We start from the raw sequence: 25,825 nt of genomic DNA, 5'->3' as shown, positions 1-25,825 counted from the left end.
TATAAGGTGCCCAACCACAGACCTATATAGGTCTGTGTGCCCAACCCTAAACTCGTGCATGTGCTGAGAGCAATGGCGCACCCACCAATCATCATGAACAAAGTGGTCCCGGATATGATGTGAATTTGTGAAAATAACGACGAGGAAGTGCCTTGCTAATCGGCGAAGCTAACCAGCCAAATCCTGACCCCCTGGTCGCTAGCCAATAGCCATACCTTTAAATTTGATGTTGAGTACGCTGAAGTCCAGCTCCACGCCCTTCAGGGCCTCCTTTTTTGGGGGCTTTTCAGGCCTTTATTGGCTTTTACGAGACAAGACAGTGAAGGAGAGACAGGGAGCAAATTGGGAGAGAGAGATAGGGAAAGGCTGACAAAGGACCCGGGCCAGGGATCGAACCCAGGTCGGCCGTGTAGCAGACAAGTGCACCAACATTAGCGCCACGGTTGGGCACATACCTTTAAATTTGATGTCGAGGCCGCTGAACTCCAGCTCCACGCCCTGCAGGGCCTCCCCAAGGGTCTCGTGGTAGTGGCTGATGGTCTTCTTGGTGCCCGCGCAGAAGGGCAGAGAGAAGTACTTGTAGGTCTCCTGCCGGTTGTGGTACGGCCCCACCGTGTTCATCCACAGCACCACCTCCTCCTTATCCGCGTACTGCAACAGGGAAACATTATTACATTACATTACATTGCATTTGGCAGACGCTTTATAACCAAAGCGACTTTCAAAAGAGGACATAATCAAGCCAACATCACAAGCAAATACAAAGTGCACAGGAGATATACAGAACAACAAGTGCAGTTGCAAAGAGGGTTAGTTTTTTTTTTTTTTTAAATCATAAAGAGTAAATAACGAGTACACACACACACGCACACACACACAAACTAAACTAAACTAACCCTCATGTCAGGAGTCTGCCCTGGGGCAAGGCCAGCTCAAGCATTAGTGTAGTAGATTCTCTCGAAAGAGGAATGCAACAGGGAAACAAACAAACACACAATCATCAGTTCTATCTCTACCCCAGAGGTGGGCAAACTCAGACCCATCCGGGGGCCAAATACGGCCCCTCCATTTCATCTGTGTACTGGAACAGGGAAAACACACAATAATTCAAGATTCCTTTTTATTACATCTCATTATAGGTTTATAACAGAGTAAAATTCATTGTTTCAAAAATAAATGAATAAATGAAAGTGTGTGTGTGTGTGTGTGTGTGTGTGTGTGTGTGTGTGTGTGTGTGTGTGTGTGTGTGTGTGTGTGTGTGTGTGTGTGTGTGTGTGTGTGTGTGTGTGTAACTATTTGTTCAGCAATCTAATTGTTTGGTGAAAGAAACTACTTCAGAGTCTGGTGGTATGAGCTTTCAAGTTTCTAATCAGTTCTATCTACAGTAGACCATCTCTTTGTCAATAATATCCAGAGTAAGCCAAGCCAGCACAATGAGAGGTTGTATGTGTGAACAGACACGAGTTGGTATGCATACATACTGTAATGATTGGCTGTTTGCTTAGTTCAGCAAATCAGCTGATAGTTTACACAGCAACATTTGGAGGATACCAATTACTTTTTTCTTAAAGGGGACATGTCTCAAAAATATAACTTAGTGAACAAAATTACACGACAATTATCTAGACATAGTTTTTGAGTAGAAACCGGAACCTGCCATTATCCTGACTTTTACCCGATATCGGCAGATATGGGCATATATTCTTTATTTGCATGTATTAAAAAAAATAATATGAGGATTCATTGAGAATTCTGACCCCAGCCTTGGAACTACATTTGACCACCGTGAGCAATCTGAGGACTGACAGAGTTTAATATTTAAAAGTTGAAGATTAAAAAAATGGTACTAAAAAGTGAAATATGAACTTCCAGCCGACTGCATGCATTTTTTTTAACCAAATAAGTCTGCACTGCAGAATGAGAAAGAATCTCCAGGCCTACTGTATATCGATCATGGCCATCCTATTGTGTCACCATGTTGGAACACAAGGGGAACGTGCAGCCTTCATTACTTACAGTCAGAGATTCTTTAAGTATATAGAGATATGCCAATGTAATAGGTTGCTATGGGCACCTAACATGACCAGGTTCCGGTCTGCCTAAAGGGGCGTGTCATAATACTCCTAACATTGAATAGAACAGTCCTTAGGTCTGCCTAAAAGGGGTTTCACCCCCCTCCCCCTTGCAATAATAGAACCCGGAAACAATGGGCCAATGGAACCTCTCTCTCTCTACTCTCTCTGTTACAGTTACAAGGTACTGTAGCAAAACAGCAACCAACACGACTACTAAACACCATGTAAATGTGTGTCATGCTGACCTGAAATGCTTTTAGCCATTCATTGTTGAACATGTAGCCTAGAGCTCATGGTAACCTTATCTCTTACTGGGGCCTTGCTCAGCAACTTGCTCCCTCCTAAGCCTACAACCTGTTGAGTGCATCACATGCACTACGTAGTGCCAAAAAAACAAAACAAAAAACCTCTTGGTATTGTATGATAAGACAGGCTAAATTATTTATCACTCTGCAACAAAATAATCTGGTCTGATCTTTTGCCAGGCATTGCATCACTACAAGCACCAATTGAAGTCATGCTGAAGCTCCGCGACGGAAACCATATGCAGCAGGTGTCAATTCCTCCCCATCTGCATTCAAAAAGCAAAAAGTACAGGCACATATTCTGCCTGACTATATAGTAAAGACAAATGAATTACTTAACCAATCTACATAGTAGGTGATTTGTATATATCCAGCTTGTCAGGTTGCATTGAGTACGTCATGAGGCAAAGTTTTTATTTTGGAAAGCTGTGACGAGCACTTCTACAACACACCACAGACTTTCAGTTTTCAGAGCAGTAGTGGATGCTTAGAGCAAACATTGTTGCCTTCTACTGCATTTTTCTACCTTGGTTTAAACGCTTTTGGTGTGCAATGGTAAGTTGGACAGAGACTACTTTCAGCTTCCCAGCCCTCGAGGGGCGAGCACTCCCTCCCTATGGATGAAATTACAATTTGGTGTTGAACCAAAGAATGCTGGGCAAGGTGAGTGTTGTATTGCATGGATTTCTTTCTTTTTTTAAAGACAATCCAAGATATTAGCTAAATCATAAGTTCTGTGACAGTGGCCCAGCCTTGACTTTAAATGCACGCTTAGCTGAAGTGTTAGATCTACAGGAGGAACAGTTTAAAACTAAACTGTGTGTTCTCCACCAGCTTGCCAGGGAAGTCAATCCGGTACTTCAAAACATCTTACAGTATGTTAGTCATACAAGTGCTTGATCTTGACTTTAAAAACATCCCTTGTGAAAAAAATACTGCAGTTGGCCTACTTGGTCAAAATTGCAGGGTTTTTTTTCATTACAGTGTTACTGCAGAATATTATATATGTGCATGTTTAAAAAAAAAAATCTTAGATAAAATAATCATGTCAATTAAAAAAATACTGCTGTTGTTGTATACTGTGTTTAACACAAACATTTAACATTAATGACAACAATGCATGGTGATAATGATGTATGATTGACTTATTCCTCCACCAGCCATTGCTATGGCTATATTAAAGAACAGCTATACAACTTATAGCAATGTATAGGCATGGCTACAGCAAAATGTAGAATAGAGAGCAGCATATTATATTCAGTGAAAGCGGGATGACAGCCTTGTGAATGTTTAGGTCTTTTATAACACCTTATCATAGCAACAAAAAAAAGAAGAGGAAGATGACGTCTACCCGTGTTTACTCTTTACTACACTGTCCGTGTTGGAAGCCATATTGTATCCGCCTGGAGTCATAAAAGTTGCCCGACATGGGGACTGTCACTGTGTACTAAAGGTGTATTCAAAGCTGAGCCTATTTGGACTATCCTACACATGGGCTAGTGCCACGACACACCGGGAAGAAGCATACCTATTGATCACAAAGATCACGTCTGGTCACATTATCTCCCCGGTGTTTCCAAATAACACTAGTCTGTGATTGCCTGACTAGTAGGCCTACTACAAATCACAGACATCACTTTGTGTGGAGTGGACAGAACCGGGGTAATTAAAGAATAGCATTAGCACATATATCTTACTGAGATGGTGTATGTCAGCCAGCCTGCACAACAACCGAACAACAACACAGGCCTACTGCTACGTGGTGCATGGACGCAGCTTTACTAGTCATTGCACTTCTGTGCCCCCCAAGATCTCCGATCGTCCATCAATTGGAGTGATAAATAGTTCTAAATCTCATGGTGGTTCTAATGTATGAATCGGGCGCACCCACAGCCCAGGCTTCATGCTAGGAATGCCATACAGTCGCACAATGTCTGACAGCTCATTCACAGAGCACAAGTGGCTTTGTGCATGGCCATACCAACTCGTAACATTACAAACGCTTCAACAAAAACCTACACTAACAATGCGAACTCTCCACCTGTCCTACCAAACTCGTAAAACCAGACGAAACACAAGGTAACGTCAGACAACTGCGAGGGCCCGAGCCGGATGTGGATTGCTAACGAGCTAGCTAGCATTAACAAAGAAACGGACATAACAGGCTTTAACCCTTTAGTTCACTGTTTATTTATAGCGATTTGCAAAAAACGTCCCATTAACTCATTGCATATCAACTGATAACAGGGTGTACGATGACAAGCCCAACACTGCCTTACACAATGATGGACTGCTAGAACCTGGGGTCGATGAAATGAGCAGTTGGCGTTGACGTTAGTCAGCATCTCATTAGCCGTAGCATCAGGGAATACGCAGGATAACGCTGGCTTACCACGATGAACAAGAGGGGTTTGTGAGATGATATATAACGACCTTAACATCATCGACCATGGTAAATGAAACATTCGTGCGTATTGTTGTTGTTGCCGAGTCGGGCAAATAGCTGAGCAGCTAACTCGCCTAAGTAAATAGTATATTGCCATCCATTGTGTGTAGCGTTCAAGAAATTTCATCTTGGTGCAACCAATGATAGCTGGCTGCTGCCGTTTGACGGCTGACATTAGCAGTCTTACCGTGTGCTCATGTTCATCTGCTTTCGCTGGACATAGCAGGCTAACCACAGAGAGTACAACGATTGCTGCATTTTTCCATCTTGATGATCCCATTATTATAATTTATCAGAAGTTCTCCAACAGGTTTGGGATGTTAGCCTTCCTTGCTATCCCCGCTATCCCACCTTCCCTCTTCCTGCTTCTGCTCCTGACAGCGGCACTAACGAAACGCCTGATACGTCATTGTCGTAAATTCCTTTACGAATAATTATCACAAGCCATTTCGATTGGCGGACCGGTATCACATGGCCACGTCAGAGCAATGCCACTTTGCAGCAAACAGAGCAAACGATTCCTTGCACAGCCACGTCACCTCGACCTCGAATGTATGAGGAAGTGCTGTCCAGTAGCACGCTATGGACAGATATGTTCCATTTCAGCACCAGAGGCAAAAGAAAATCTATAACCAATTTTACCGACACGGACCCTGTTTACTCAAACTTACCCACTGTAACTCGAGGTGGCCACAGGTTACCTGGAGGGGGCGCGCGCGAGCAAATGACCTGTGTACTGCTAGTTGACTGGCACCTCTCAGACCTAAAGTTTACTTCAGGTCTGTGATGATGGCATGGCACCATATGAATTGCTAATCAAGAAGGTCTATAGATTTTATTTGAGCATCTACAAAAAGTCATTATTGATTTTATATGAAATGTGAAATGGAAATATGTTAAGGCCTACTTTCCCCCATCAGCAGGTGTGATTCCCCCAGGGGGACAGACACAACGAACACTGGTGGAACTTCACCTAGATGGTGATCATGAGTAAGTGTATGAAAAGCCATGTCAAAGCGTCTCTGGCAGTGTATAATTGTCAGCCTAACACCATACCGGTGATATGACACTGCACCTTCCATCAGTAGCCTAGGCCTACAGACAGTGGTGTAGTGGGGAGTTTTAAAGTGGGGGTACGCATTTTTTGACGTCATCAAGTAATTAGACAACTTATTATGTAAAAAAAAAGCATACTGTCTTAGTAACGTATTTCATTCTTCTCCGCTTTCATCTGTTTGGTCCATCACCTGCAATATTGCTACTTTCTCATTTCTTTTTGTATTCAAACATGGGCAGAATTAAAAAAAAAAAACTCACCTCAGGAGAAGTGGGTGGACTGCGTACCCCCCGTACCGCGCCCACTAAACCCCTGCCTACAGATAGGTTTCCCACCATACTTGGGCCATAGGTGGGCAGGCTAGGTTGGAGTGAGTGGCTACAGGGAGTGGTTGTGAAACAGGGGTTTCCAACCCTTTTCAACTTGGGGCCCAGTCGAAATTGTCAAAAATGTTCGGGGCCCACCTCTGACACAATTAAGAATAAAACTCAAATAAATCAGCAGCAACACACACCAAAATGTGATTATTATTTTTGGAAAATGATTTCAAGGCCCACTTGGAATAGCTTCAGGGCCCACCAGTGGGCCCCGGCCCATAGGTTGGGAATCACTGTGGTAGAGACATGCAACTGCCACATGATGATTCCATGGGTGCATTCCAATATGCGCACTCCCGTCCTCCCTTGTTCACTTGCCTCCTTGTGGCCTCGTGATGATGTCACCTTACCTGACTCCTCCCGTGTGAGGAAAGGCAGCCCCCCCGCTTGTAGTTGGTGAACGGAGGCCAGATGACGTAAGTCAGGTTAGATGTCACCCACAACAGAATTGTTATTTCAACATCTCGCAAAAGCTCAATTCTATTGTCATCTTCTCATTTGCAAAGGGTATGGTGAATGAAGAATAGTCCCCCAAAAGTTGTTTTCTCCATGGAGGCGGGTGTCAGCAAAACGCAAGACCACAAGCACAGACCGAGGACGGAAGTGCGCATATTGGAATCCACCCTCTATCTCTCGCCCACACTTGATTTTATACAAACACTCAGCAGTTCAGTGTAAACATGTTCAATTGCACATCACATCACGTCACCTTTAAAAAAAAAAACTGCCACGCCAACTGTTCATAAAATGTCTGGGCATGTGACAATAATGCCCATAGGCGTGCACAGACAGAGATGAGGTGGTGCTAAAGCATCTGTCCCTTTCCCACAATGTGCTGTGTTCCATGTGTTGACATGATCATCTAGAAATGCCTGTTAATTAAAACGGTGTAAATGCCCTGATAGCCTTTACGTAAGGCAGCCAGAAGCTCCACGTGATGTGCCCCCCACCCCGTCCTCAAGCACCAGCCCTCCAAAATGTCTGTGCATGCCCTGATGCCCAGATGTAGCCTAAGAGTGATTCTACAATTCCCCTACGCTTTTGGCAAAAGCAAAATGTCAATTATCAGTATTTTTTTTCAACTAAATGACCTAGATGTTTACATAGTGTATATATTTAAGTTTCCAAACAAACAAATTGCCAAGCTTAATCTTAAATCATTTGATAAATACTGTAATGAAAGCGAACATTTGCTTAATTATTTTGTCAACAGTGTTATGGACAAATACTATGTCATTTCAAACCTATATAAAAATACTACAGAGTTGAAACAATATACGTTTGAAAGTGCTTATGTCCCTTAGCAGTAATGTTGTCATTAATCTGTGCAACTGATATAGAAAATGTGATTGTTGAGCTTCATAAGTAGGATTTTATGAGTCACTGTGATACAGACTGACACATTTTTCATCATAAATCCCTGTAACGTCTGATTTGAATATAGTCACCCTCCTTACACAAGACTTCCTTCTCCAGAGATAATCCCTAGTGTATGTTCATAGGATTTTTCCAACACATAAGGTATCAATAGCGCAAGAACACTTTCAAAACAGTCAACCGTGTTACTCAACTGTGTTACGGTCAACAGTGCAGGGGAACAAGTCGGCACTTTTTTAGGAGAAAAAACAGAGCAGACAAACCCATCTCCCTAGAACACAAATTATTTTGTTTGTTTGTCTGTCAATATGGATATAAATTGGCAAAAACATACTCCTCCTCAACTGTCATCAGTGTTGCCAGATTGGGCTGGTTCCCGCCCAATTGGGCTGCTTAGGATGGCCGTGTGCGGGTAAAAATGGCATCTATCAGAAAAACCTACCCACTGCCATATAAATCAATAGAATTGGGCGGGCTTTTAGGGAGGATTTTGAACATTTTTCGGGCTGGAAATCATCAGCCTCATCTGGCAACCCTGACTGTCATACTTAATTGTAACACCATTGACGGTAACACCGTTGACATTTCAGCCATTTTTATGGTGTTGTGCTAACTGAGGACCTCAGAAGTTCCACCACAACACCTTAATCAATTCATGTATCTGTATGCTTTATCTGTGTTTTTCTACATGTGATTTCTAATTCAGATTCTTATGAATATGTTGATAACACAGTTGACAGGCAATTTTCCCGCTATGAGAACATGAAAAAGAATGGATTAAATTATGGAAGGATGGAGCTCAAAATTTACCAAAAAGTCTTCCTGTATCCTGCCAAAGAGGTTATGACATCACGTGATGTTATTCGTATGGCCTAAGACCAAACAATTACTGATTTATGGAGGAGGTTTCAGACCGTGACACGGTTAACACAGTTTTCGTGGACACACACAAAATGGCAAATTTCATGTATAATGGAAAGGACAGTGGTCTTTCTGACAGTTTTGTCATATTGTGATGATTACTGTGAATCAACATTTGCAATTGTCTTGGGCAAAACAAGTTTCTTTACATGCTAATATGAAGACTGAATCTGACATTTGGAAAACAGGACGGCATGAAAACGCCCAAAACCAGTATTAAATATTCATTCTTGCTGAGGGAAATAATGCTATGTCTACACTTTCTGTATTATATGAAAGATAAATGTTTTCTAATGTCCAAAACATCATTGCAGTTAATAGTTAGTGGAATTGCCAAATAAAATCCACGGACTTAAAAGTGTAGCCGAATTAGAGAATCACTCCTAAAACATAGCCTCTGTAGTAAGGCTGCTGGATGTTCCACATGCCTCCAGCACCTGCCCCTCAAAATGCAACCGTATCTCGTGCCATTTGTGAAATCCTTACGAAAAAAAAAACAGAACAAATAAACTATTAGCTTCGTGGTGCCCTCACGATATAGCCTAGTTTGTCGTGGTTGGGTGACGAAAGGGGGAATTGACAATTGGGGTAGTTTGGTTTTTGGGGGGAAGAATAATGGGGATGGATGTCAACAATCAGGCGTGAGTGAGGGGTAACTGGAAACGGCACTCAATAGTTTCATACGGTAATCAAACATTTCAAACAAGCGATTTAGGGTTAGGGTTAAGGTCAGGGTTCGGTTTAGGGTTAGGGTTAGGGTTAGGGTTAGGGACAACGTTGGAGGAAGGGAGAGATGACATGAAGCTGACACGACGACAGGGCTCCCCTCCCGGAGTGCACGCTGCTCGGGTGCTCTCTCTCTCTCTCACTCGCTCTCTCTCTCTCTCGCCCACTCTCGACAATAGCAAGCGTTGCCCAACCATGAAAAACGAGGCTATATCGTGACGGCACCACGAAGCATATAGTTGATTTTTGCGCGAGACTGGGGTTCAAAATGTCTGTGCACGCCACTGAATGGACTTGTTTGTGGCAGTCGCTGCTCAAAGTCATACTCCCCCCTGTTCCACTCAAAGGACTCCTCCATGCGTTGAAGTCATACTCCCCCCTCTTCCCCTCAAAGGACTCCTCCATGCGTTGAAGTCATACTCCCCCCTCTTCCCCTCAAAGGACTCCTCCATGCGTTCTTCCTCCCATGGCACAGTAGTGCGCTCCAGCCTCAGCCTGATGACGGTCTTCGTTGCCTCTGACAACACTATGTCAGGTCTGAGAGAGGTCAGAGCAACATGCTGGGGGAACTTCAGTTGGCTGCCCAAATCCGTTGCCAGTGTCCTGTGCAGTGCTGAGAAGCCCTGGTGTGTTCCCTGAAGAAGGCACTCATGCCACTACGCATGGGGGCCGCTAGGCGGGGAAAGGGTGGTACAGATTCTAAGGGCCCAAGCAAGCACTGATAGGGGCCCTTAAGGGGGCCCAAGCACTGAGAGGGCCCCTTAAGGGGGCCCAAAATTCGAATCTTTCATGGGGCCCAGCATTTCTGGCAGGGCCCCTGCCGCTACGCGTGGGCCTTTTTATTAATTTGCTCGGTCCTAGATGGACTTATTAAAAACGACTTTTTTAATTTGGAGTGCCTTAGTCAGATAATTCTTTCTGATTTAAAAAAATATATATTTTCCTCAACTACATAATAATAACATTGACATGACAATGCTGAGAGCCTGAAGTAACAGATTAAGATTTGGTCCTTACAAGTTTGATAACGATAGAGTTATAACATTGGCTCTGCACAAAGGAGTTAACCACAGTAAAAGGGGAAAAATGCAACTCTACAAACTCTTGAGTCAAACAAGCGACAGATTAATAAAGTTAATGTCCTTAGGTCGACATTAGTCTCCTATTTCATGTTGAGAAAAGAAGAAAATTATCAATTGTCGACATATCACAGTATCTGTGCGGCAGAGAGAGTTTGGGGCTGTCAACTGCTTGTCAAGTCAAGTGCACTGTAATGTCAAAAATCTATGTAAGAGGGTTAGCACAGAAGTCTGAAATTGTGTTTGACCAGTCTCTAATGTGCAGTTTGGTGTGTGTGTGTGTGTGTGTGTGTGTGTGTGTGTGTGTGTGTGTGTGTGTGTGTGTGTGTGTGTGTGTGTGTGCGTGCGTGCGTGCGTGCGTGCGTGCGTGCGTGCGTGCGTGCGTGCGTGCGTGCGTGCGTTCGTGCGTGCGTGCGTGCGCGCGCGCGCATGTGTGTGTGTGTAGCCGGCTACTAGGCTATTGGTGTAACTACTTCAGAAACAATAACTTTCCAGAATCAGCAGAATTGGAACGTACACAGCTGTTTACAGTTTCAACACAGCTTGAATTTGGAGCGCTCACTCACTACATAGCCCATACAGTATAAATGCATGCAGAGCATGCTCTAGAGCAGGTGCTCTGTCCCAAAATTCCTGAGACGAGGTTCCTCGGCAGATGTCCTACATTGTTTATTTTGGGGCTGGTAATACTGTAGTTTAGCAAAGAGAAAACGCGCACATCCGTCTCAAAATGGGTGCAGGAAGAGCAAATTGACGAGAAAACCTAATATAAGGTCTGCGACACCAAGCTGCCCGAAACATCATAATGTTGAATTAAGAGAAACGGGAGCTTGGTGTGACAGATTTCATTTTCAGTTTTCATGCTAGCACTACTGTAGGCATCTGAAGAAGGGCAATAATATGCCTGGTCCCCCTGAGTAAGCACAATAATAAATATCTCTTGTGAAAAAAGAGCAATGTGATGTAATTTGTTACAGTAACACAACTGAGAACACATTTGGGTAGCAGCTTTGCTGACATACTTTAGGGTCAAATTTCAGATATTGTGAACTGTGTTGAAGTTTACTGTGTGAATGGTTTACTTTTTTTTGCTTGTTTGGTACTTGTATGTTTTTTGTTACAAAAAATAGGCATTTTAATGTTTGCCAATGTATCCACAGTAGATTCATCATTGGTAAATGTCATTTACAAAGACATTTTATATCATTTACTTTTTTGGTCAGCATCTGTGTCTTTGTACCAGAACATGTGGTAACTATTATTGAAGAATCAACGCCAGCTTTATCCAGATTAATCCTCTGCATATGTGTAATATTCAGCACTACAGAGTCCTAATCTGCACCCTGTGCATTTTATCTTGTTTGTTTATGCCAGGAAAAAGAGTCCTCTAGTACTCTGCTCTGTAAATATAAATGAAAACAGCTGAGTGAAAGACAAAAAGTAACAACAAAAAGAATAGTTTGTTTGACACAGCACAGTGTTTGTGGCCTGTTCAGGGTTGTCGCTCAGGGGGGTAAAGTGTGACTTAGTCACCAGGGCCCCATGTATAGAGGTATATGGGGCCCACACACAGAAGATGTATGGCTGAGGGGGGGCTCCATTGGAGCTGATTGTATATGGGGCCCAAAATGTGCTGCTACGCCCCTGGATCTGTTGCATTCCACTGCATCTTGTTTGCGCCAGCCCCCCACAATGCCAGAGTGTTTTGTTTTTTTGTGGTGTGGCCAAAACAATGGGCCCAACTCTCTGGAACACCCTGGGCCACTCAGTGTACCTACGTCATGAGGGGGAGAAGCTTTTAAGCTATTTTGCCCTTTGCCTGCGAGGGACAACCCTCAAACGACCATGAGACAGCAGAGGGTGCGCACCCCAGTTTTCACACACTAAAGGTGCTGCTTTAGGAGAAACAACAGAGAGAGCCAAGCACATCTCTCATCCCTTTCCCCCCCAAGTAGGAGAGCGCTGCAGACCAGCAGCAGCAGCAGCAGCATCATGTTCAAGACCAGCTACTTGCATGAGGTCCGCAAGGAGAAGTACGAGCGCTCGGACGTCTTCGAGGATGACGACACCCCGGAGGGCTCTGGCGTCGGCGGCTCCGGCTCCCCGGACCACCCCGCCGCGCCCGTGCACGGCTGGGAGAGCCTGCAGGACCTGAACAGCCGCTTCGCCCGCTACATCAACCGGGCGCGCGTCCTGGAGCAGCGCAACGCCATCTTCCGCAAGCAGCTGGAGACGCTGCAGCGCATGGAGGAGGCCACGGGCCTGGAGGAGGCCTTCGTGGAGCAGATCAACCTGAACCGCCAGCGCATCCGAGAGCTCTACTCGGACAAGGCCAAGCTCGAGAGGGACCTCAAGGACGCCGAGCGGATGCTGGACGAGTTCGCCAACAGGTGAGAGAGACTGCTGTCTGACTTGTCTTTGGTGTAGGTGGTGGGTGGTGAACCTTTTTCATTGGAGGGGCCACTTCAAATTCCTCCAAGGGTTGTTAAAGTCCTCCAAAGGCCAACAGGTGAGAGAGGCTGTCTGACTTGTCTTTGGCTTAGTCCAAAAAGTCAGAGAAGTCAGCGCGCACATTAGTAGCACAGGTGCTGGACCCAACAAAAGATCACTGAAAGGAAAATATACAGTAGGTCTGCAACACTGGGGGCATCAAACAGTGTTGTGGACCTATATTTTTTCCTTTCAGGTGTCTTTGGTGTAGGTCAGGGGTCGGGAACCTTTTTCCTTACAGGGGTCACTTCAAATTCCCCCAAGGGCGGTAAAAGTCCTCCAACTTTGAACACAAACCAGGATTTCCCCCCTGCACTTTAGGCCTATATTAAAGGCGGTCACCTTTAAAAGTAACAGACCCCACCTTCACTAGGTCTCCTGAGGATAACTTAATTGTATTGCAAGTGTAGTTTCTAAGACTACTTTACAGAATATGTCATATTTCATGTGAGGCTGCATAACATCAAACTTACATCGCGGGCCGGATAAAACGGCCGCACAGGGCCCTCGAGACATAGGTTCCCCACCCCTGGTCTAGGTGGTGGGAGGTGATGTGGATTCCTTAGTACAGTGATTCCCAACATGTGGGCCGGGGCCCACTGGTGGGCCCTGAAGGTATTCCAAGTGGGCCTTGAAATCATTTTCCAAAAATAATAATCATTTAGGTGTGTGTTGTTGTTGATTTATTTGAGTTTTTTTCTTAGTTGGGTAGAGATGGGCCCCGAACATTGTTGACAATTTCGAGTGGGTCCCAAGTTGAAAAAGGTTGGGAACCCCTGCCTTAGTAGGTCCTTGAGCATACATGCAGGCAATCACATTTCACCCACACTTACAAGTCAGGAAATGTATTACTGTGTTTTATGATAGTTATTACATGATATTACATTTTCATCCCAAAGCGACATATAGTTATTTACATGGTATTGGATACAGTCCCTTGAGCAGTATGGAGGTTATAGGGGCACCACAGCCATGGAGAGAGATAGGGAGTTGTGAAGGTTGGGATTCGAACCTGCAACCCTCTGATCTGAAACCTTATCTCCTTCCTCATTAGGCCACGCTGCCCCCTTGCGTTGATCAGGTTATCACTTACGTTCTTGGCCGTGGCCATGGCCAGCATGTCACCATCCCCAAAATGTATCACTGCCCAATAACAACCACATTCATGACCAGGACTGGACTGGCCATCTGGCATAGCGGGCATTTCCCGGTGGGCCCCACACCCTCGTGGGCCCCTATTTTAAGAAATGTAATCATGCGGGACCCACCGGTGAGGCAGTTCTGCCTTGCTAATTATGAATGGCCCCTTTAAGCCAAAAGTGCCCGGCCCTTATTTCTCCCCCAGTCCAGCCCTGCGCATGACACTTACACAAGTATAAAATGAACACTGTAAATTGACGACACAAGACATTTCCACAAGTCTAACATGAGCACTGTAGAAATCACATGACATTTGCACAAGTGTAACATGAGTTAACAACTCCGTGAAATGACAATGAGACATTTCCACAAGTGTACAATGCAGGGCTTGACACTGGCACCTGCCAACCGGCCAAATGCTGGTAAAACTTGGCTGTGGCTAGTAATACTTTCAGAGTCACTAGCCAATATGGCTGGCAGTTTGGTATGATATATGCATCCCTGTATTGTTTTGTTTTCCCCTTGTGTATCAATTGTTTGTATTTAAGTTCAAGAAAAATCTCAGTAACCCAGTGTCTATTTGCTTGATATACAGTATTTCCATGTAGAAATCTATATACACATCTTGCTTTAGCACCATGAGGTTAGATGTACACCATCATGATAAAGGGAAAAAATATAATATATATACAGTAATCTGTGGCTAGTGGAATACCTGAATGGCTAGTGACTCTGTAAAATCACTAGCCACAGTGGCCGGTGGGTGAAAAAAAGGTAATGTCAAGCCCTGGTACAATGAGCACTGTGACATTTCCGCAGGTACAAAAATGAATGTGAATACCAGGCCCAGCTGAGGGACACGCTGGAGCACCTTAATAAGGTAAGGCAGCACGGCAATGGGAATGGCCTGTGTGGAGTCTGTGGAAACAGAATTGTAAATTCATGTGTAGAATTGTAAATTCATGTACGTATGAGTAGGTTAGTGTGTGTGTGTGTGTGTGTGTGTGTGTGTGTGTGTGTGTGTGTGTGTGTGTGTGTGTGTGTGTGTGTGTGTGTGTGTGTGTGTGTGTGTGTGTGTGAGAGAGAGAGAGACAGAGAGAGAGAGAGAGAGAGAGAGAGAGAGAGAGAGAGAGAGAGAGAGAGAGAGAGAGAGAGAGAGATTATTGTCAATGTCTTGTTTATATGATTTTAGTCAATTGCACATTGGAGACTGGTCAAACGCAATTTCAAAATTCTGTGGTGCTAACCCTATTACATAGATTTTTGACAATAAAGTACTGTTGACTTGACTTGACTTGAATGTGACAAAAACTTGTAATGTTGTCATGACCAGAGATTAATTTAATGTGATTTGTTTCACTTCACTTAAACTGGAAGATCACCATAAGGCATGTAAATAGACATTTGTGTTTTGTATGTAAGAAAAGCATTGTGGAAATGTCAACAAAGATAAATTTGGATAGTCATGCAGTGTCTTTTTCTCTCCCAAGCATATTTTAACTTGCTCAGTACTGAAAATGAAAAGGCAGCAGTTTTTTTTAAGAAAGATACTGTTTTCTATATTTTTAATAAGGTCCCACCTTTAAAGGTTTTGATTTTTTTTTAGATTGTATTGATGTTAAGAGGCGTATTTAATGTTTTAATTTATATAGATGTTTTGTAAATTTGACGTGATGTTTTTTTTCTATCTGTATTGGCCATGATATAGCCATAGCTGCTGAAATGGCAATACATGTAAATCAGTGTTTCTCAAACTTTTTTTAGACAGAGGACCACTTTGTCTGCCCCAAAAATGTTCAGGGACCACCTGTCAACGAAATTGACAGCTGAGGGGTGCTAATTTGACGCTGCTAATTCCGATTGAAATCACAACCTTGTCTTATTGTGGTGAAAATAAGACTTCAGCTATGTCATTATGTTACAAATATACTGCTGCTAGCTCGTCTTGGAAAAGTAAAAATACCCTCGTGGACCACCTGAGCTTTGTTGAAGACCACTAGTGGTCCCCGGACCACACTTTGAGAATCACTGATGTAAATAATCAATCAATCAATCTTTTTCTCTACCATGTGCAGGAGGCTGACAATTCCCTGCTCAGAAACCTCGAGTATCAGATCCAGTCCCAGTTTCTCCAGGATGACATTAATTCCACCAAAGACAGACACAAAAAGGTTGGAGTCCTCCCTCTAGGATTTTATGTTGACGCTTTCATAGGATTTCTGACTCCCAGGAGAAAGTGTTGTTCTTGAGAACATTGAATTAGCTTCTTCTGTGAATGGATTACGAATGTTATGGTGTTACAAAATAAATAATGCACTTAAATGATTAAATCTAATCAATCCCCATATGATTTAGACAGGCACAAAGAAAAGTCAAGCAAAGGTCAAGTCAAATCTTAGTCTACTCTGCACTAACTCACACAACATTATCATGTCCATATTATATTATATTATATTATATTATATTATATTATATTATATTATTTTCTATTCTATTCTGTTCTATTCTATTCTATTCTATTCTATTATATTATATTATTTGATTTGACACAATGCTACTTTATCTAGTATAACAACTGTGTATTATTTAAAGATATAAGGAATATGTTATGGGACCTAAAGTTTAAGGCTGGAGGGTCGCACATGTAAAGCTCCAAAACAACAGAGAGTGAGGTGAGGGACAACACGCAGACATTTTTTGACAAAGGATTGAAAAGGATGATATGAAATAAGGCATAATTTTCTACTTATTTTATTATGCTTCATCTTCTTTGTAACTCAACTCTGTGTCACTGTCACATTCATATAAAAGGGCATTCTGCTTTCCTGGTGTACGGTTCTGATTTTGATGATGCATAATACAGAAGTAACAATATTCACTTTCATTTTTTTTGTCACAGAACCTGGCTGAAATCCAGACATATGTCAACATTCTGCAACAAATCAACCAGACGACTCCTCTTCTGCCCAACATGGGAGGAGGGATAGCAGAGGTACGTACGCTCTTCAATCCTGTTGCTACACTCTTTATTTTCTTTTTTCAGAAAGTTTGCTCAACTCCCAACTGTTTTTTATTAGGTCTTCGGGTGCGAGAAAAGTTCATATGTAAAAAAAAAAAAAAAGGCGCACTCTTGGGTGTAATTCTTCTTCTATTTTATTCTAGTGGGTTAGCATGACACAAATGGTCGAAACGTCTGTCTGTCATGCTAACCCACTAGAACAGGGGTTCTCAACCTTTTTTGAACAAACCCCCCATGGCATCATAATAAGCCTCCTAACGCCCCCTTGACCTCATCATAATCCTGCCAACGCCCCCCTTAGTATTGAAAAATAAAATAGGCTAATGCCCCTCAATGGGAATTAAGCCCCACTCCCACTCAGCTGTAACCTTCTCAACGCCCCCCTAGGGCTTCCCAACTCCTCCAGGGGGGCTGTAGCGCCCCGTTGAGAAACACTACACTAGAATAAAATACAAGTGTCTTTTCTAGGCCTACTAAATACACTCTTTATTTCTCATGCAGAGCTGAATTAATATCGCCAATTTGGCTAATGCTTCTAAATAGGTCAAGTGTATTCAACACGCATAAGATAATCATTATGGGAATCATTTTCATCAGTGTTTTTCAAATATTGACGCACATGTTTTATGTGTGTTTTTTTTAGACATGCCACACCTCATTTGCATGTTTGCCTTTTAGTCTTTGTTTGTTTGATCTTGAATAATTATTTCCCACTGCATCATGTACTCTTTACAGATGTAGGTTACGTGAACGGTATGCCTGTTGAATGATACACAGTATGTTTTGATTGCTTGATTGATTTAATTAATTTAACGCTGTTCTGAATGGTGAAGAAGGCCATAAGGGGTGAAACGCGTAGGTATCGTAGCCAAACAAAAAGTAAAAAATTGTAACGTAGAGTGTCTCAGATTTACTCTTCCTGGACCAAGTTAGAGTCCCTAGATCACAATTTTTTCTTACAATTTAATTCAGTTGTAAGTGTCGAATTAACACTCCAAAACCAGATTAATAATTAATTAATTTTCCAGTGTGTCATTCAACACTAAGAGTTGAATTTAAAATAATATCGAAAGGGCCCATGTGTGATTCGAATAGTGATGAATTAACACTGCAAAAACAAACTGATCAATTTTCCAGTGTATAATTCAACAATCAAAGACTTGACTTTGTATCAAGGATACACCCTGAAGAGGGCCGAAACACCTAGGCATTGCCGATTAACAAAAGTTTTTAAAAAATGTAACCTAGAGTGCATCTGATTTTCTCTACCTATCCAGTATATCTCATCTGCTGGCCTCTCCTCAGGGTTAGGAGATGCGCCACCATGCTGTTTATTGTACAGTTTATAGTATCTCTTCTTGTGTTTATTGTACAGTTCATTGTATAGTATCTCTTCTTGTGTCCTCTCCTCAGGATAAGGAGAAGCGCCATGCCCAGCGTCAGCTCCCCGCTCTGCAGATCCAGCTGGAGGAGTACAAGAGCGCTCTCTGCCAGCTGCAGGGACAGAGGCAGAGACTACAAACAGAGGTGGGAAACTAGACTAGCACACAGGCAGAGGCTCCAAACAGAGGTGGGTGGGGATGGGGAAAAAAAACAAAAACTAGACTAGACACAGTGGTGTAGTCTACATAGAACGCAGGTATATGCAGTATACCCACTTCAAAATTTCAGGGATTTCAGTATACCCACCTTAAATTGGTTGATCCATTATTCAGAATAGCACAAATATATACTGTAGGGCCTATACCCACCTCAAAAAATGCTCAAATATACATTACAAGAGTGCTCTCTGCCAGCTGCAAGCACAGATGCAGAGACTACAAACAGAGGTGGGTGGGGGAGAAAGAGGCTACAAACAGAGGTGGGTGGGGGAGAAAGAGGCTACAAACATAGGTGGGTGGGGATGGGGAAAAAAGTAAAATCTAGACTAGACACCTCGTTGCTTGGCAACTAATGGCATATTTATATTCATTGTTGCCACTTAACTGTATCATTGTAACAGTCAAACACTTAAAGGAAGCTCACTCGTTTGCTCTCTATCTGTCTGTCTTTTTTATGCTCTCTCTCTCTCTCTCTCTCTGCACCTTTAGACGTCTGTGCTGGAGCAGACCATTAAAAGTACCCAGGACAACTACAACGATGAGATTCAGCTGTACAACAAGCAGATCGAGAGCTTGAGGAAGGACATCGAGGCGGCCGAGCGCTCTCTGGAGAAGTACACCAACGACAGCAAGCACCTGGCAGTGTCTCAGTCCTCCCTCGAGAACGAGCTGGAGAGATACAAAAGGATCATTGAAAATGAGGACAACAGGTCAGTAACCTTACCATGATAGGTCAAGTTTTCAGGATAAAGTGAGGAGCACTTTTAGGACACTTAAAGGTTAGGGTTAGATTTGTGTAGAGATTTAACATTCTAGGTTACATTACATTATTGCATTACATTACATTTAGCAGACGCTTTTGACCAAAGCGACATACAAGGAGGACATTCAAGCAAGTTCAGTGTGGAGTCAGTAGGCTACAGAGTACAGCAGTATAAAAGTAATGTAGAACATACAGAGTGCAGAAAAGTAGTGGATGACCTATGAAGTGTAGTAGACTACACAGGTTAGTACCCATGAGGTGAGTAGAGGTTTTGACAATAACATCACAAAACTGCTTCCACCACAAGGTGGCAGTATTTCTCCACCAGACCAGTATGTCTACTCCACTGTATGTCTCACATCCACATTATTTCTTTATTTATACGTTACTTTGGCTGAGATCCTCTCCAGTTGTGAGGTTTCAAGACCATCACACGGATGTGAAAACATGATGATGATAAACATGAAACCAGACACAAGAGCTAGAAGATGTGATTCCTTTCCATGCCAGATGAGCCAAGAGAGTAAATAGTGTATTTGATGTGCTTTCTTGTTGCGTTTTCACAGGATGAGCCAAGAGAGTAAATGGTGTATTTGGTGTGCTTCATGTTGCGTTTTCACAAGAGTAAATGGTGTATTTGATGATGTGCTTCATGTTGCGTTTTCACAAGAGTAAATGGTGTATTTGGTGTGCTTCATGTTGCGTTTTCACAAGAGTAAATGGTGTATTTGATGTGCTTCATGTTGCGTTTTCACAAGATGAGCCAAGAGTAAATGGTGTATTTGATGATGTGCTTTCTTGTTGCGTTTTCACAGGCTGCACTCTGCCATCATCGGGACTCCAGTCACACTGTTTGCTACTAATTACCGGTTCAGTCACAACTCCTCTGCTCCTCGCAATGGGAAAGGTGAGAAACGAAACAAGCATGACACACACAGTAGGCCTTTTCTCACTGTTGTTAACCAGCAAGGCTAAATGGGAAAAATCACAGAGACCATGTGTGGAATGCCTGTTTATTTATTTAAATTGTTGTTGGCTTTTCTGCATTTAATTTTTTATAAGGGTAATTACAGGAAAATAAGATATTCTACTGTAGTACATCTTTTGTCTTCGTAAGTTCTTCATTTAGGTGTAATTATTTTGTGGCTGTTCAGATTCACATGCTCTTTTTGACCCCCAGGCACACATGGCAAAACTGGGAAGAGGTTTGACTGTTGTAAGATGCTTCACTGATTATTTTATACACACACACACACACACACACACACACACACACACACACACACACACACACACACACACACACACACACACACACACACACACACACACACACACACACACACACACACACACACACACGAGTCAGGATGGAAGTACAAGTCAACAAAAGGAGAAATAAAAAGTGAGGTGCTCAAGTAATGCCTGACCGTTAGCGTTGTGTACTGTTAATTTCAGGTGATTATTTTTTTTATTCTCACTAGTGCAGGGATGGGGAACCTTTTTCATTCAAGGGCCCACTTCAAATTCATCCAAGGGCCATCAAAGTCCTCCAAGGGAGGCATTATGAACTCAAACCAGGATTTCCCCCTACATTTTAGGACTATATTGAAGGCAGCTTTAAAACCAGCTTTAAAACAGACCCCACATTCTCTAGATCCCCTGAATATAAATTAATTGTATTGCAAATGTAATTTCTTAAAGATTCCTTCACAAACTATGTTATATTTCATGTGAAGCTGCTTAACATTAAAATTATATCGGGGGCCGGATAAAACGGCCTCAAGTGCCGCAAACGGCCCTCGAGACATAGGCTCCCAACCCCTGTTCTAGTTAGGGATGTAAATAAAATCGAAATGTATCGATGTATCGCATCGCATCGCATGGCATTCTTAAGAATCGAAAAGAATCGAATCACTGGCCCCTGTGCAATGCCCTAGCTCCATAACACAATAGTAGTGGAAAAGTAATTGAAAAAAATCGAATCAAACCGAATCGCATCACATCGTGGGGAAATCGTATCGAAAAAAATTTGAATCCCTGATTTAAGAAATCGATACCGTATCGTATCGTCATGAAGGCTGTGATTTACACCCCTAGTTCTAGTGGGTCACTGCATAGTAGAAGTGACTCGCTTACAGCCAAGTTCCGAACATCATTGAGCAAATGGAAGCACTAATGGGGCTCATAACCTAGCAACCAAATAAAGCCTAAACTTTCATAGGAAGCACTTTCTGATTTTGGAACATCATGTCTTGCTTTTCAAAGGCAAAAAGTATGAACACCAAGCAAAAAGACTATCTGTGCAGTCTATCTATGCAGTCAGGCCTCTAAATTAACACTCCAAATGCCGATGACATTTCAGTTTGGCTGGTGGAAAGTAAAGCTTACTAGCCACTTTGGCCCGTTAGTGAGTGTGTGTTTGGCTAGTGAGATTAACATCTACAAGCCATTTTGGCTGGTGAAGAAAAAAGTGAATTTAGAGTCCTGTATGTAGTATATGGCAAGTAACCTCACTGTAACTAGATCTCCATGCACGCTGTCACAAGTGACAATGCTGCTATTATTGTTGTCTGCCACCTGTCTCTGTTGACATCCTCTCCCTCACAGACATCTTGAAAAAACTCACTCTCAAACTCAAACTCACGGCACACTGACCAGGTCTAGGACCTAGAGAAAAACAGCAAAATGGTCAGTGTGCGGGAGTTTTTTCCAAGATGTCTGTGAGTGACCCATGGGCCATCTCCGACGCACCTGCCAGCTGAGGTGTGCGGAAAAAAAAAAAATCCAAGTTTAACGTTCCTCTCCCTCACAGACATCACCCAGGTCATGCAGGATATCACCAGCGTGAAAACCCGCCAGAAGAACCACCAGGGCAAGAAGGCGAACAAGAAGCGCGAGCTCAGCCCCAGGGACGTGATGGGTGGCAGCGGCGCCGGCGGTGTTGGCGGCACGTCTGGCTCTGGCGGCGGCGTGGACGGAAGCAGCATGTCCGGCGTGGATCACCTGGACGCCGACAAGCAAGGTGGCTCCACGCAGGTGGAGTGGGAGACCAGGCGTGAGAACGTGCCCCTCCATCATCATCATCACACATCACACGGCCTGGGCGGCGGCAAGAGTGGCGTGGTGGCCCGTGAGGACGTGCCCGACGGCGCCCAGATCAGCAAGGCCTTCGACACGCTCTGCAACATCGTCCGCGACCGCATGCGCCGCTACAAGAAGCCCGAGCCCATCGCCGACTTCTACACCAAGGGCCGCTACGTGCTGGTGACGGGCGACTCCAGCTACGAGGACCCCTGCTTCTACACCTCCTCGCCCTCCGGGGGACACGTCTTCGTCACCATCTGCGACGGCATGCTGCACCCTTACGACCCCAACGACCCTTACGGCCCCGTGGGACCCATCGGACCCATCGGACCCATCGGTCCTATCGGTCCCATCGGTCCTATTGGGCCAGTTGGTCCCATTGGGCCTATCGGGCCTATCGGGCCAGTTGGTCCTATCGGGCCCATTGGACCGATTGATCCTCCTGGGCCAGTTGGGCCGATCGGTCCCATTGATCCTCCAGGTCCTCCCGGGCCTCCTGTCGGTCCCGTCGGTCCGGTTGGTCCGATTGGCCCCAAAGGGACTTTTGGTCCCACCGATGACGACAACCCCTCACCTCCTCCTCCTCCCGTCTCTCCCCACCACCCCTCTTCCCCCTCAGACAACGGACACGACAAAGAAGGTAAAAGGAGAAACGGCGGCGGCGGTGGTGGTGGTGGCGGCGGTGGCGGTAAGCGCAATCAGAAATCAAAGCACGCAGACCAAGACCCCGGACACCCCTCGAACCCAGGAGGCAACCCGTCCCCCAACAGCAAACACCAAGGGGGCGGCCAGGACCCCAGCAGCGGCCAAGACCCCAACAGGAACCGCCAGTGGGAGCCTCGCTCCAGAGTCGACATCCCCCCCGGCTCCGTCAGCTACGAGAAGGTGGAGGTGGTGGAGTCCGTGGAGAGGCTGTCCCCCGACAACAAGGTCAAAGGTTACGAGGAGACGTCCATGATTGTGGAGACCACCATTGAGAAGACCAGCAAAAAGAAACACGGCGACCAGAGCTAGAAACAACGAGCTCCTAAAACACTGCAGACTGAAACAAACAGAACCATCTTCTTATGTCCCTTCCTGCCTCCTGACTGGCCACAATTGTCCTGGGGTGAATTTCTCAAAACCAAAGTTGCTAACTACATTAGCTACTTTGCTGTTTTCAATGCATTTTCCCATTGGCAACTACCGAAGTTGCTAACAGGCTAACAACTTCTCTTTTGAGAAACTCACCCCTGATCATGCATGCTCCTGCTGCCCTTTATACTGCTATTTACCTCACATAGCAAATTAGTCTGTCCTTTACTGTCTGAAAACTTGGGGAACACCTGTCAAAAGGCTATGACCTCAGTAAAAACGCATTAAAAAGTACCTCCAATTTTCCTCACGCATTCACAGAACAATCCCAAATGCTCACAATTTTTAAGCTACTACAGAACACTGCTGCCCTCACAAACACACCATCTAACGACGCGCCTCACACATCCTGCCCTACCAAAAGCCTGGTGCGTAAAGTATCAGTAACATTTCAAGCATATCTCTGCTGTGTGTTGCATCAGAAATAAAATGTGAAACCTTGCAAGCCCATATTTGTGTGCGGTTCTATATCCTGACTAATGTCTGTCTATGTATATGTATGTATATGTAATAAATGTGTGGGTTATTGTGATACTTCTTGACTACGGCCAGATTTATATCGCAGTAGGCTATTACAATATCCCTTGTTGTTATGCAATTAATTAATCAATCAATATGATTATTATATTACATGAACTTAGCCTTCATATTAATGACATTGATGACACAGTTCTATAACTAGAAAAGTGTTTTATGTGTTATATGTTGGATTTGGCACAGAAAGACATCTAAATTTACCCGACTCAAAAAAACTTCAACTACTATGTTACATCTCTCGTCATATTTACAAAATCAATAAAAGAGAGGGCATGTAAGTCATCCGTGAAGAAGTTGCCCAAGGTGAACTGTTAATATGCCATGAGTCACCTTCTAACGGACGTGACTAAGAACAAATTCATCTTTTGTGAACATTTTGAAAAATAACGATCTGGGATTTGTTTTGTAGACTTCCACCCCCTGTGGGTTGTTCTGTTGAATGAGAGAGAGAGATTCTGCTTCTGATTGCTCTGAGAATGAGAGCTTAGCTGAATCTGAAATGTTTAGTCATTGCCTGTGTAGTATATTATTATATTATTATTATATTATGTTGGAGCCAACCCCTCAGGCTGTTATGTAAGGAAGAAAACGCCTCTCACTGGAGTGTGCTCTCTTTATATATTATATTATTGTGAACACAAACATTTCAGATTCGCAAATGGGCAAGAAAAACAAAATAGCCACTTGTGTGTAATTTGCACACAAAAAAAAGTTACTGTGACATTGACCACATTTAATTATCCCTTGGGAAAACCTTCAAAATATATAATGTGTATCTACATAACACTGAGTTAAAATCTCATCAAGTTCAGTACTCTAACAAAAAAGCTGAGCAGATTTATTAGTCGATAGACAAGTGGATATGAGATAAACTTGCGAAAGCCAAGATGTTAAGATTTCTACAGGCGTAACCTTTTATACATAAACACAAACATATTCTCGTCATGAAAATATAACAGAGGGGCTATCAATGCTGTTTGCAAGATGTTAAACTTTAAATAGGATAGCACACGTAATATTTTACACAAACTGTACAACAGCTTTCTTTTACAGGAAAATGAATAAAGCTCAACTTGCAGGTTAAAACACTGTTGAATTATTTTTAAGGGATGCAAACCAAGAGGTAAATGAAAAACAAACACACTCAACTTGCAATAATATAGGCCACAGTCATTTAGTGAGGAATTTCAAAACACAACTGGAAAAACATTCACATTCACAAAAGTGAATGACGCTGGTTAAAAATTGATTAAAAAATGACCAACCACAGCTTTTGACGCTGGGAAAGATTTGTAAATTGACAGACCAAGAAAATACCTAATTTTAGAAGATTAGAAATTGACTTGTGTAAATCACAAAAAGTCATGTGGTTAGGCATCACATAGGCCTACAATTGAATAAGGCAAAAACAAATATTGTAACCACAGGCATAATATCTTCAGTAACTTCTACATTTTTGAAGAAAACATACAATTTAGTAAGACTACCTGTATAGGCATGAACAAATTGCAAGCATTATGCCACCCTGTTAAGTCTTCCAATCAGCCAATTAGTTGTTTGGCCTTCATCAATTACAGTTTATTCATGGTTCCCACCTCTCAAAAATATAAAAAACACCTCTCAGTACATTTTTCTGTTAGACCAAATATGTGTATTTTCAGCATGACCTCCATTAAGACATCCTATGAGCA

The 25,825-nt window shown here is 43.3% G+C and overlaps 2 protein-coding genes across 2 annotated transcripts in view; one reads left to right on the top strand and one right to left on the bottom strand.

The window, feature by feature from the left end:
• The window catches only part of tm9sf3 (transmembrane 9 superfamily member 3), a 33,356-nt gene extending 28,145 nt beyond the window's left edge, over nt 1-5,211 (bottom strand). Inside the window, exons 1-2 of the mRNA XM_063191849.1 lie at nt 5,014-5,211; nt 456-651 (exon numbers count right to left, since the gene is read on the bottom strand). Coding sequence (XP_063047919.1) covers nt 456-651; nt 5,014-5,106 — 289 coding nt within the window. The 5' untranslated portion in view covers nt 5,107-5,211. The remainder of the gene's footprint in view (nt 1-455; nt 652-5,013) is intronic.
• A 559-nt stretch (nt 5,212-5,770) lies between these two features.
• On the top strand, nt 5,771-24,077 carry LOC134441843 (filensin). The gene is made up of 9 exons (XM_063192256.1): nt 5,771-5,816; nt 12,319-12,753; nt 14,813-14,873; nt 16,069-16,164; nt 16,893-16,985; nt 18,426-18,539; nt 19,103-19,323; nt 20,192-20,283; nt 22,192-24,077. Exons 2-9 carry the CDS (start codon nt 12,356-12,358, stop codon nt 23,475-23,477), a joined length of 2,361 nt encoding a protein of 786 aa, XP_063048326.1. The 5' UTR covers nt 5,771-5,816; nt 12,319-12,355; the 3' UTR covers nt 23,478-24,077.
• Nucleotides 24,078-25,825: the final 1,748 nt, after the last annotated feature.

Source organism: Engraulis encrasicolus, chromosome 24 (genome assembly GCF_034702125.1).
Source record: "Engraulis encrasicolus isolate BLACKSEA-1 chromosome 24, IST_EnEncr_1.0, whole genome shotgun sequence".
NCBI classification, from domain to species: domain Eukaryota; kingdom Metazoa; phylum Chordata; class Actinopteri; order Clupeiformes; family Engraulidae; genus Engraulis; species Engraulis encrasicolus.
Note: the sequence above shows the minus strand (reverse complement) of the source record. Positions and strands in the feature narration are given on the sequence as shown.